The sequence below is a fragment of the Portunus trituberculatus genome, chromosome 19 (assembly GCF_017591435.1).
Source record: "Portunus trituberculatus isolate SZX2019 chromosome 19, ASM1759143v1, whole genome shotgun sequence".
Classification (NCBI taxonomy): domain Eukaryota; kingdom Metazoa; phylum Arthropoda; class Malacostraca; order Decapoda; family Portunidae; genus Portunus; species Portunus trituberculatus.
Genome location: NC_059273.1, coordinates 15,278,090 through 15,290,589, shown reverse-complemented (window position 1 = coordinate 15,290,589; position 12,500 = coordinate 15,278,090). Strand labels below are relative to the sequence as shown.

Below are 12,500 nucleotides of genomic sequence, written 5' to 3'. Positions count from 1 at the left end.
GGTGGTGGTAGTGGTGGTAGTGGTGGTAATGTTGATGGTAGTGGTGGTGGTAGTGGTAGTGGTGGTGGTGGACTATGATGTGGGTAACGAGATGGATGAAGCAATAATGTAGTGGTGAAGATACGGCCACACGTTCCACTGCATGGCGTGGGCTCTTCTGTTACAACTGTTCTTAATGAGTCTTCTGTGGTGAAAAGAAATAAATAACAAACGAAACCAATGAAAAAAAACACTTTGCTGATATAATTAAACAGAACTGATGAAAAAAGGATTGCATAAACATTATAGTCAAAGAAAAACTAAGAAAATTAAGCTCGCTTGGTTGTGACTATTCATTGTGTTGTAAACAAGGTGAAACACGAGTACCGGCGGAGGCTGTCTGACGTGTAAATGTCTTTTTTACAATAAATTCAGTCAATCAATATCGTTCACTGCTGACCTCGATAATATGGTGCTTATTGACATCAAGCAAGGCTATATAAAACACACCAAATGAAACTTGGAACACAACAACTATCTATCTATGTGTTACGAAAAACAAAACAGTGAAATGAAAAAAACGATGATATATAAAACACAACAGATAAAATACGAAGTACAACAAATATTTACATGCAAGAAAACATTTCCACCCATGAAAAAAAAATATATATAAAGTTTAAGAATATAACAGAACAGCAACACACATTAATATAATAAATGAATAAACAAAAAAAGAAACATTTCCTCGAAACTTGAAAAGAAAAAAAGGAATGAGAAAAGAAAAAAAAACGCAAATATATATGAACCACAATTTTGGGAAATATAATAATCAGTGAACGAAGATTAAGAGAACAATTCGTAGAGACTGACGTGTCCTTGATACTTGAGAAGACTAATGTGCGCCACGCCAGGGAATGCCTCAGTTATCATATCGCTGTGTTCTGGCCAGCATACCACCGCCCACACAAGCCTCAAGCCGAAATGTGAGAGAATTGCCTTGTTTTCTGATTCATTTGATTCGCAACGCTTCATCTAAGTGGTGTCTTCATAAGTATTAGCGGCTACAGTGTTTTCCCCCTTCACCACAAATCTATACACATGTTCATATTCCTCCTTACAATTTTCTTATGGCACACGTAGGGTGTCCGTTTATTTCTTCATGACGTCGCCTTTGCTTATTGTGGTTCACATGAGAGAGAGAGAGAGAGAGAGAGAGAGAGAGAGAGAGAGAGAGAGAGAGAGAGAGAGAGAGAGAGAGAGAGAGAGAGAGAGTACAATATCTACATACAATGACAAACACACACACACACACAAACACACACACACACACACACACTCTCTCTCTCTCTCTCTCTCTCTCTCTCTCTCACTAACAAGCACAAGGGATGATCAAGCAGGAGTGGCACCATCAGGAGAATATCTTGCCATCAAATTGAGTTCCACGTTCCTCCCACCGTGTTGTGGTCACATCTCGCTGCAACTCTCTCTGTTCTTTAGCTAGTCTGTAAACTGCTGAGTGTTGTTCTCTCTCTCTCTCTCTCTCTCTCTCTCTGTACACCAGCACCATGACAAAATGATAAAAGATTACTCTTGTCCCCATCATTTATTGGTCTTCATTGGCAAGTACACTTACATATATAATGATACATGTTCTGACTGTTACTGTCATAAAGGTGGCCTGACACTCAAGGCTTTACTGGTTGGCACGTAGTAGTGGTTGATATCCGTTCATGATTTCTGATTTCAAAGGAACGTGAGGTTTTATACATGTTAATGGAGTGAAGAAAGCAATAATCTTAAGGACGGTTCTGGTGTGTGATATAAATTATTGTTCCGGGCATACAGTGCAGATACCTGACGTGTGTCGAGCGAATTGCCGAAATATTAGAGGGGCAAAGTCTCAAAATAAAGAAAAAGACGTCCTGACTTAATTTTTTTACCTAGTGTCATCAAAGTTTGCATGTAGACCCCAACTAGTAATACGTATGGACCCATCAAGATAAATAGTCTACGGTATGAGCCATATTTTTATTCTCGCGCCTTTTAATACCCGAAATGTAAACACAGCTATATTGCTCGTGTTTTGTTACCGTGTTGTGAATTTGCCTTATGTTGTGTTTCCTTCACCTGTATAATGAGGTGCCCCAAGTCCCTGCCTATCTGTGCGTTTTGAGGTGAGTAACGTGTTGAAAGCCACAGACAAAATGATCAAGAGAGAAAATAAGGCGAGAAAACTTTCTATTTTATGTTCGTACTTATTTTTCCTGTGTATGATTATCTGATAAACGAAACTTTTCTTTTTTTATTGCATTTACATTTTTTGATGTTGCTAGAGAAATGGCAGAGGACTACGAGATAAATGAGACTAGTAGTAATTATTGTTAAGTAGATATGCTAGTGTTTTATTTGTTCGTGTTTGTCTTTCTTTATTTACAGTTACACATTTTATTTTCTGTCTTTTATATTGCTGCTGATCAAATTAAGCATCTATCCTTATAACTTACCTCACACAAGTTTACAAAGCCTGATGTAGCCTGACACAGCCTACAATAGCAATATATAGATAGTAGGAGGTGGAATATGCTTTCTTGAAATTTTGCATCCTAAGCTTATTTCAAGTGAATGATTTTTGTGTAAAATAATTTGCATACAAGAATATGAAATAATCTACCATCACTTTATGTCGGAAATCACTACGTTGTTATTTTGCCAACTTCCTAAAGCTAATCTAATTAAACCGATAAATATCAGAGCGTCTAAAGCAAGGAATTAATTTTCAAGAAACGTTGAGAGCGTTATCATTAATTTGCGACACATACTACCCTGTGGTCTTCAAGATAGTCAGCACAAGGAGCTCTAGTCAGTGAGACACGACACGAAAGAAGAGGTTAGTACTGATTCTAGACAAATATGAACCGAAAAATATAATATATTTTCTTATTTATTGCATTACTATATAAGTAAAAATTTCACATACATGTCACGCGTTTATCCATTACAACAGTCTGATGGAACAAACCCTGCAGCTTCTCTCTCTCTCTCTCTCTCTCTCTCTCTCTCTCTCTCTCTCTCTCTCTCTTACTGTAACGGTTATTTTTTAAACTACTAACGGCCGAGAAATAACTTATCTTTGTCTTTTATAAGCATAGCTCTAGATTCTTTATCAAAAGTGCTAACTAAAACTTACTAGAGAGAGAGAGAGAGAGAGAGAGAGAGAGAGAGAGAGAGAGAGAGAGAGAACACACAATTTAGGCATACGTACAGGAAATCATCGGCAAATGACTGGAGTGGAGGCCATGTATAGCTAGCTACTCAACACGAATGACACTGCTTCTGACTGACTGACTAACTGTGACTAACAAGACTTAGTGTTTGTGTACAACGCTATGTTATGGTGATGATCTTTAAATATATGATTTCCGGCTTATGTAAAGTTTTACCAGAAATCTGGAGATATCATCGCATTTAGAAAACTTTGTTCTACAATATGGGATAGTTTATTTTTGTAATAATTGCTAAGTTACTACAAATTGTTGCAATAAACAAAAATAGGTTATATACAATAGACACTATTTATTTTCACTTCAACTCATCATGTTTCTGTTAATTATCTATTAGCAAATGTTATAACATAATGTTTAGATTCAGCAATCATTTCTGAGTGTAACGATATGAAATAAAATGTAAGTACGTAAATGTAAATAAAGTATGAAGTGATATATGACCCATATATGAAATAGTAAGGAAAGCTGAAAATTTTGCCCGCCTATATGACAGTGTTGCGCTAAACCCGCTCTGACACATGTCAAGTATCAGTTGTCTATGCTCTGGGAAATATTTGTGTAGAAATATTCATCCCAGTGTTGCCTGAGTGTCTCGGCATGAAAGTAATAAGGGACTTTGCTGACTGATGTGCTTTTTCCTAATAACCATAAGTATATTTTCGCTCTTATATTTCTTAGCTTGTCTCCATTAGCACTGAGTAGGGTCTCTGAACGCGTTACTGACAACACAAGTATCTCCTTATTAAATACCTCAAAGTGAGACAATGAAAAGACGTATAGATGCTGCTATCTGTGTTAGACATTTACTCGTGTCTTTGTGGTGCTTCGCTCGACTCCAAGAGGAAACGTAGCGAGCTTCACCATAGCTAACAACAGTTCAACAGTAGATGCAAAACTTTTTACGAATGTGGGGATTTACTGCCTTCTTTATCTACCTTTGGATACTTGTTTTCTTCGGCACAGGAACCTGCCTCACCAATTGACGCCTGTTACGCTGTTGTCTGTATCGAAGTTTCAGCCTAAGACAGAGGAGCAAGCCACCACGAGGGATGTTCCAGAGATGTTACCCAGTAACGACAAGGATTCTACAGAAGTACCGGAAAAGACGCAGGGCCAGCCAGTTTTTCAGGTTCGACATGATCTTGCAACTAACAGTAAGACGGTCGATCATCAAAATGTTGCTCCTTTTCTAAGTGTAAGTAGTATATCATAAAGCTTGATTTTTTTTTTCAGCATGCCGAGAGAGAACCCTCGCTGGTCACCAGCATCAGACGGGAGGTCGATGTGGAGAACAATGTTGTTGGTACGAGCAGTGGAGTCACTGCAGGAGACAGTGTTGCTGCGAACGTGAGAGGTGATCACGAGGAACATTCCAATAACTATATAATGTTGTACTCAATCTCTGTCCTCTGGTGCATTAAATTTGCTGGCGGCATGGAGGCAGTACTGACACTGACATATAACGCCGCACTCAGCTCTCGATATTCACTGGTAGCACTACATCACATCCCAAGCATTTCCCTCTGCACAAATCTCAGAGTCTGTGCCGGCTTGACGGAAGGAAGGCACGTGTCTGGTCTGGTTTTTACTTAGTTATCGCAATGAGTGACATGCTAGGGGCTGCCGGCATTGGTTAGGAACTCCTGTGTTAGAAAACAAAACCATTTAAGCTTAAACCCCTCTGTTAGAATTAGTATGGGTGCGAAATTTTGGCAGAAAAAAGAATATTGGTCGCAAACAACATAGCAAACAACACTCACTTACTCTGAAGTAAATGAAAACTAATATATGATGCTCAGTGTTCAGCAAGAGCGTATTAAGTTGCGAGAAAGACAATGTAAATGAACGTAGTGAGTTGTGGCTGGGCTGGACTGGATTTAAGAAGTGCAGCGCCTTAACTCACTGTTGTATATCTGTTCTTTTTTGTCAGACAACGTCAACAGCGACTCTCCACCATCACTGTCAGAAGATCTACACATAGAAGAGTCTGGCACCACGGTGTGTGTGTGTGTGTGTGTGTGTGTGTGTGTGTGTGTGTGTGTGTGTGTAATTCACCTAGGTCGTCTGCTGGTCACCCAGCCAGTCTTCCACATTACGGAGCGAGCTCAGAGCTCATAGACCGATCTTCGGGTAGGACTGAGACCACATCAACACACAACACACACCGGGAAAGCGAGGCCACAACCCCTCGAGTTACATCCCGTACCTATTTACTGCTAGGTGAACAGGGGCCACACATTAAGAGGCTTGCCCATTTGCCTCGCCGCTTACCGGGACTCGAACCCGGCCTTCTCGATTATGAGTCGAGTGTGCTAACCACTACACTACGCGGTGTGTGTGTGTGTGTGTGTGTGTGTGTGTGTGTGTGTGTGTGTGTGTGTGTGTGTGTGTGTGTGTGTGTGTGTGTGTGTGTGTGTGTGTGTGTGTGTGTGTGTACATTTGCACGCACGTTCAAGAGTTATAGCATAAGTGATTCATAATCCCTGGCTGATATCCACTGTAACAAAACGATTCCAATGATTTTTATTCTATCCCAGTCAAACAGTTTAAACATTTACCCGGGCCTTCATGTCATTTTCTTTTTACGAAGCTACTGACAGAAGGACAACTATATTCGTATTTTTTATGGCCATCTCTCTTAGCTACACTATATCTCAGCCACAATGTATTTCTTGCTGTTGCGTCAGAAGCTTTGGTCTCAGGAGATGAAGAAAGTGAGGCAGACGTTCCCTCCAGATCACGAGATATCCTTTTTCCAAGCTAGCGTTACCACTTCCCTTCATTCCCCTCTCATCCATTCTCTTAAGCCCCTTTACCTTTCCTCGCACCCTTAGTGCTCGTTCCCTTCTGTCCCCTGCGTCCTTCCCCTCAAACTTCTGCCCTCCCTTTTGATCGCCTTTCTCACTTCCCCCTTTTGTCTTTTCTTTATTTACTTTTGCCTTTCACTTGATACCCTCCTGACACAAGACCTTCCTCCTCTCCTTCCCTCAGGCGGTGGTGTTTACATTTGCCGCTCTAAGCCAAGTAAGCATAGGAGCCAGTGTCGCCTTCCTTCCCGTCCTCCTACTTCAGCTGACCAGAAGCACCACCACTTTTCTCAACACGGAACTGCATCTCATCCACAGCCAGATAGTTCTTGCAGGTGACTCTCCTGTGTCCCGATGCAATTGCCAGGAGGGGAAAAAAAACCGTATCAGGATATAAATTCACGTAACATTTGAAAGTGAGATACAAAGGCTAATTAGACTGAATGATAAATTGATATGCACATGGACAATTTCATCTTCTCTCGTCTACAGACTGTCTATTGCTGGCGGGGCTGGTGATAGCGCTGGTGGCATCTGGGTGGCTGGTGAGTACAATTGGTCGCCGGTGTTCCATGATCGCTGCCACCCTCGTCAGCATCGCAAGCTGGCTTGTGCACGCTTTAGCAACCGATGTCACAATACTTTTCCTCGGGAGGTTAGAAAAAATAGTATTCTACTTTGTTTTGTGGATGCAGGTCCCTCAATGTATCCCTCAGCCTTCATGAAACATTCAGAGTTTTATCCAATAATCCGCGACTCCATGTTTTTTAGGTAAAATATGTAGCAATTTCTAAACTTTTAAGTACTGTAGATTTTCACGATTATGGGGAGTTGCAGCTGCAAAACATTGGTAGTTAAGCTTTAATATTTCAAGTATATTCCCTATTTTAGAAATTACACCTAAGAAGAATTATTAACGTTACACTCTTCTGCGCGTCGAGATTTTTGGCAGGTGTTTCGGCTGGATTCCTGAAGCTGTCAGTCACCACCTACATCATGGAAGTGATTGTCGTCAGCAACCGGGGCAGAGTGTTGGTTTGTCTGGAGATGATGAAGATTTTCGGCTCCATTATAAGCTACGGACTGAATCTCCTCTTGCCGTGGTACCACATCGCCTTCCTTAACGGTACTTGGATGGTGGTTTGCATGATTGCTTTTATTTTCCTACCCGAGAGTCCCGCCTTCCTGTTGATAAAGCAGAAGGAGGAGAAGGCCCTCAAGGAACTGCAGCGGATTAGGAGTTCTGATAGCAAAGTGGATGCGGAGTTGCAGATTATCAAAAGCCTCAACCCAGAGGAAAGAGCAAAATGCACTTCTTTGTTCGGAAAGCCTGTCATCTCAAACACGATAACAATATTAGGGCTCCTACTGCTGTCCGTGTTCTGCGGCTCACCAATCATCATGATCCGAGGAGCTGATATGCTGCTATACACCGGGTTTGGTTGGAGGATGGAGGCGGCCGTTGTTCTGGTGCTTATCTGCCTCTTCCTCGGTTGCCTGTTGCTGTTCTGCCTCGTAGATGAGATCAGTCGTCGCTTGTGTCTCATGATGTCACTGGCAATCCTCGTAGTGGTCAACATCGCACTTGGTGTCATCAGTTATATAACATCACACTCCATTACAGAGTATGTATCACTTCTTTTTGTTGTGTGAGCTTTGCCTTTACTGCAGGTCTTATCCAGCTAGGTCTTGAAGTGTATAGCAGATTCATAACGCAATATCCGGCATCTTTTTCTCTGCTTTGTCGCTTTTTCTTCCACCTTATTCTCAGCCTTTACCTCCTCTGAGTGACCTTTACTAAGAGGCCATCAACTCTCAGTCTAGCTCACATCATCACTTCAACATAAAGCAGTAGTGCAAGCATATTATAACACACACACACACACACACACACACACACACACACACACACACACACACACACACACACACACACACACACACACACACACACACACACACACACACACACACACACACACACACACACACACACACACACACACACACACACACACACACACACACACACACACACACACACACACACACACACACACACACACACACACACAGGTTTTAGAGGTAATGGAAGACCAGGAATGGATAAAGTCGTGGGCTAAAATGCAGCCTTTAGTCTCTGTTTACACGCATTTATATAGAAAAAGAAATCAAGTGCGTGAAACCTCCACAGCAAAACAATATATGTAAGAAGTTCATTAAGTGAAGCATCTCAAAGATCAGGAAATTAAACACTAGTGGGATCTCTCTCTCTCTCTCTCTCTCTCTCTCTCTCTCTCTCTCTCTCTCTCTCTCTCTCTCTCTCTCTCTCTCTCGCTCTTTGATAGTACTTCTAAATCTTTCCACTTTCCAACAGACTAACACTAAACAACGAGACATCTATCTGAGGTTTTAACCCTTGTGTACGCGTCCTCTCCCACAGCGCCACGCACGACACGCCCATGGTACTGGCTCGTGTCTGCCTCATCCTTGTCGCCGCATTCACCGTCACCCTCGGCAGCCACACCGTACCCACTATCCTCGCCGCTGAGTACTTCCATGCATACTGTCGGCCTCAGGTAAGCTCCCGCCTCCCGAGAGAGCAGCTACTGTAATCACATGATGGATATTAACTTAAGTGGGTAACAAAAGGTTTCAGGGTTTTCGTCTTCTTTTTTTTCTGGGATCAAAGTTTAGCCGGGACTCAATAATTGCGGCACCAGCGTCCGCCTCTCTTCCTTTCTCCCTCTCTTTTTCCTGCACCACGGACGGCAAGGGATAACTTACCGGCCGCACTTAATTAAATTGGCATCAAGTTTATCTTTCGTCCATTACAGTATATCACTAGCACCAGCCGAGTAACTTTCCCGTGTATTTGTAAAGTCTCGGGTCTCGGATTATGAGCGGCCGGGGTGACTCATTCCGCGTCTGTTGCAGGGCCTCTCTATGTTCTTCACCATCAGCGTACTGCTACAGACGCTCATCCTGTATCTTCAGCCGCTAATTGAAGAAACTTTTGGCTTGGCTGGCCTTCACTGGATCTTCGCTATCGTGGCTTTCCTGGGCATTTTCTACACGAACTACTGCGTGCGTGACATCAAGTACAGAACACATAAGCTGTCCAACATCTGCCATTGGTTGTACAAGGAGAACTTTTATGAGCCACGCCCTCTTATCTAATTTTCTTTTGATTTTCGTGTTCTGTTTAGATGGATGAACTCGTGGCGTCAAGAAGTGTTTGTTTTCAGAAATATTTGTTGTCTTGTTTTCAATAGGGACTTATCTTACTTCCGCTGCATCTGAAGTGAGTATAATGCATTTCACTATAAGATCAGACAATATAACCAGGGATTATTTTTCCACTTATATACATAGTGCATAATGTATCGATGCAATAAACGGCTTGATAGCAATACGTTTCATCTCACGTTTCCCTAATTATCGCTCGATGCAAGAAGGGGAGGAACTAAGCGGAACTTTTTCCCTCATCAACGAACTAAAACTCAAGTTGGTTGAAAAAGAAGCAAAACCAAGAAAAATGGAAATAAAAATGATTAAAAGACTAAACCACGCCTTCAGTATAAAAAATCGCAGCCTTTTCCCATCACCATTTCTGTGACAAAGGAAACAATAAGCTGACCTTGTTTCTTTGATGGCGGCGAGGCGGTGCAGCGCAAGGCAGAAACACCATTAGAGGGAGAACACCGCGCTGGCGAAAAGGTTGTAACACCACAGCTAACGGGAAGGGGAAGCAGGGAATCAGACCAACAGCACTATTAGCGGTAGAACCCGAGGCGGCGGTGATGAGGCTCTCCCGTGCTGGCTGGCGATGCTCCGAACTGCTGAAGACTGCGGGAGACTCCAATAACCTCCCTCATTATGCTGCCTTAAAACTGTATCCTAGGCCAGGCAGGTGCTCGGCCGGGGTTCCTCTCCCATCCTATAATTGCCTCGTAATTTGTGTTTTGATGAGTGAGTGGGCGATCAGTCTTGGCGCTGTGGCAGGACGGGAGGGTACAGTGGAGGTGGAACGGCAACTAAGTAGAGGACTGGCAACGTATGGATGGCAAGGTATATGAAGACAAAAAAAATTACCAAGAACAGAGAGGCGGTGGCGTAGTGGATAAGGTGGTGTTCGAATCCCACCACGTACAGCCTTAAAACACTTTGCCATTTGTCGAGTGGTTTAAAGTTACCTACATGTCACCATGATACCCAGGTTCTAGGTGGCTACACTCAAGATGATCTTGAGTGGTGATATGGGCTCTAATATGGGTAACACTATAAATAAAATTGCCTGCGCCACTAATGGGCGGAAGCTGACAGCGCTTCCACACACTCTTCAAGTGTGGCTACAGGCGCTATAGGCCTTATCGTAAAACAAAGAATGAATGAAATAAAGTGATAAAGAACAAATTAAGATAAATTAATAAAGTGTGGTTTGTGATGGTTTCTGGGAACGTTCTAACCTTGAAAGTACGTATACATAAATGTCTACCTACAGCGTGGGATATTTATTAATTTTGAAGACACCTCATCAGACAAGGGTATCTGGCTGTCTAAGGCGCCACCTACGTTCTGCTCCTTTAACTTTGACAGAAAAGCAAAGAGAGTATACAGTGGAACCATGCGTGCTTTGGGATCCTAGAGGTCTCCAAGCGCACGGTTTCGAATCCTGTCCACGGTCTGAGTGTAGGTTGGGCTTCCTCACTCGAGGCAACGGTTTCCTAGCAGGTGGGCTTTAAGATAGGAGGTACCCTAAAAAGTATCCCCTTTAGCCCATAAATTCCCGTGAAAAGCCCACATGGTATAAAAAAAAAACGTGATGAAAAATTCTGTTACGAAGCAGAACATGTGCAGCGCCGTGTTCCCTGCACCACGGCACCCGTACACGCCACACACATTAGTGCAGGCAAAAATGTGTCTACAAACACTAATTTTTCCTTGTTCTTCTTCACGTTACAGCATGTGAAGAAATTAGCATATGTAACATCACATTTCACTCGTAAAATTGTACAGCGGCAAGCGAGGTATGTGTGAATGAAACACACACACACACACACACACACACACACACACACACACACACACACACACACACACACACACACACACACACACACACACACACACACACACACACACACACACACACACACACACACACACACACACACACACACACACACACACACACACACACACACACCGCGTAGTGTAGTGGTTAGCACGCTCGACTCACAATCCAGAGGGCCGGGTTTGAGTCCCGGAAAGCAGCGAGGCAAACGGGCAAGCCTCTTAATGTATGGCTACTGTTCACCTAGCAGTAAAATAGGTACTGGATGTAATTCGAGGGGTTGTGGCCTCGCTTTTCCGGTGTGTGTTGTGTGTGTTGTGGTCTCAGTCCTACCCGAAGATCGGTCTATGAGCTCTGAGCTCGTTCCGTAATGGGGAAAACTGGCTGGGTGACCAGCAGGCACCCGAGGTCAATTATATATATATATACACACACACACACACACACACACACACACACACATACACACACACACAGTTTATTGTTCACCATTTATCTATGGAAACTAATGTATTAATCTATGTTCGTATTTATCAATCAATTTATACATCTTTAACAACCAATTTACTAAATCTGCTCTTTAGATCCGCGCCCGTCGTTTGTCTACTTACTCTCTGATGTAGCAAGACACCAACTCAACGCTCAAGAAATTTCTCAAATCTATTAGCACTAGGTATATAAGAAAAAGTAATAAATACGACTGCTGGACACATCAGAGAACACCGAGGTAAAGCATTTAGAGACTGCCACCACCAAACCTACCGATCTCTTGTAATTTTCCTCGTTTTCTTAAATTGCAATGTAAAATAAACAGTCAACAAAGGTGGCGATTTCAAATAAGGCTGAACCCCTTTGATCGATCCTTTACGCTAATGACAGGACAAGGCACAGGAAAATAAGAAGAGGTTCTCAGGGCGAGGCCTTTTGGCGACCAGGAGCACACGGCCCAGCTTGTCCCTTGCATAATCAACCACGGCACTGCTCCAGAAATTACCTCTTGGACGTAGTAGCAACATCAGACACAAGAATCCCCCGCTGCAGCTTTTCCCCTTCGCGTCTCTCTACCTTGATGGGTGAAGGAAGGATAAAGGGAGGGTAAAAAAAGGGAAATGGGTGGTAGAGGTTTATTTGACACTTCTGAGGGTTGTCCGTCCAAAGCTGTGAGTAAGTCGGATGTTGATCGTGTGTCTTTGTGAGCTTGAACAACAAGATCTCTTTGCGTCCGTCGATCTTTGTTTCCACCTCCTTGTGAGGGTCTTTGTTAGTCTGTCGCTTTGTTTGTTCGTTTCCGTTCTTGTATTTACCTATTTCTGGTTATTTGTCTGTCTCTCTTTGTCTAACTCACTCACA

At 42.8% G+C, this 12,500-nt stretch overlaps 1 protein-coding gene across 1 annotated transcript; it reads left to right on the top strand.

The window, feature by feature from the left end:
- Positions 1–893: 893 nt before the first annotated feature.
- Positions 894–9,470, top strand: LOC123506182 (facilitated trehalose transporter Tret1-like). The gene is made up of 9 exons (XM_045258097.1): positions 894–965; positions 4,230–4,395; positions 4,500–4,620; positions 5,197–5,264; positions 6,258–6,408; positions 6,566–6,728; positions 7,015–7,698; positions 8,517–8,652; positions 9,011–9,470. Coding segments are annotated over exons 1-9 (1,734 nt in total). The 5' UTR covers positions 894–963; the 3' UTR covers positions 9,254–9,470.
- The last annotated feature ends 3,030 nt before the right edge of the window (positions 9,471–12,500 follow it).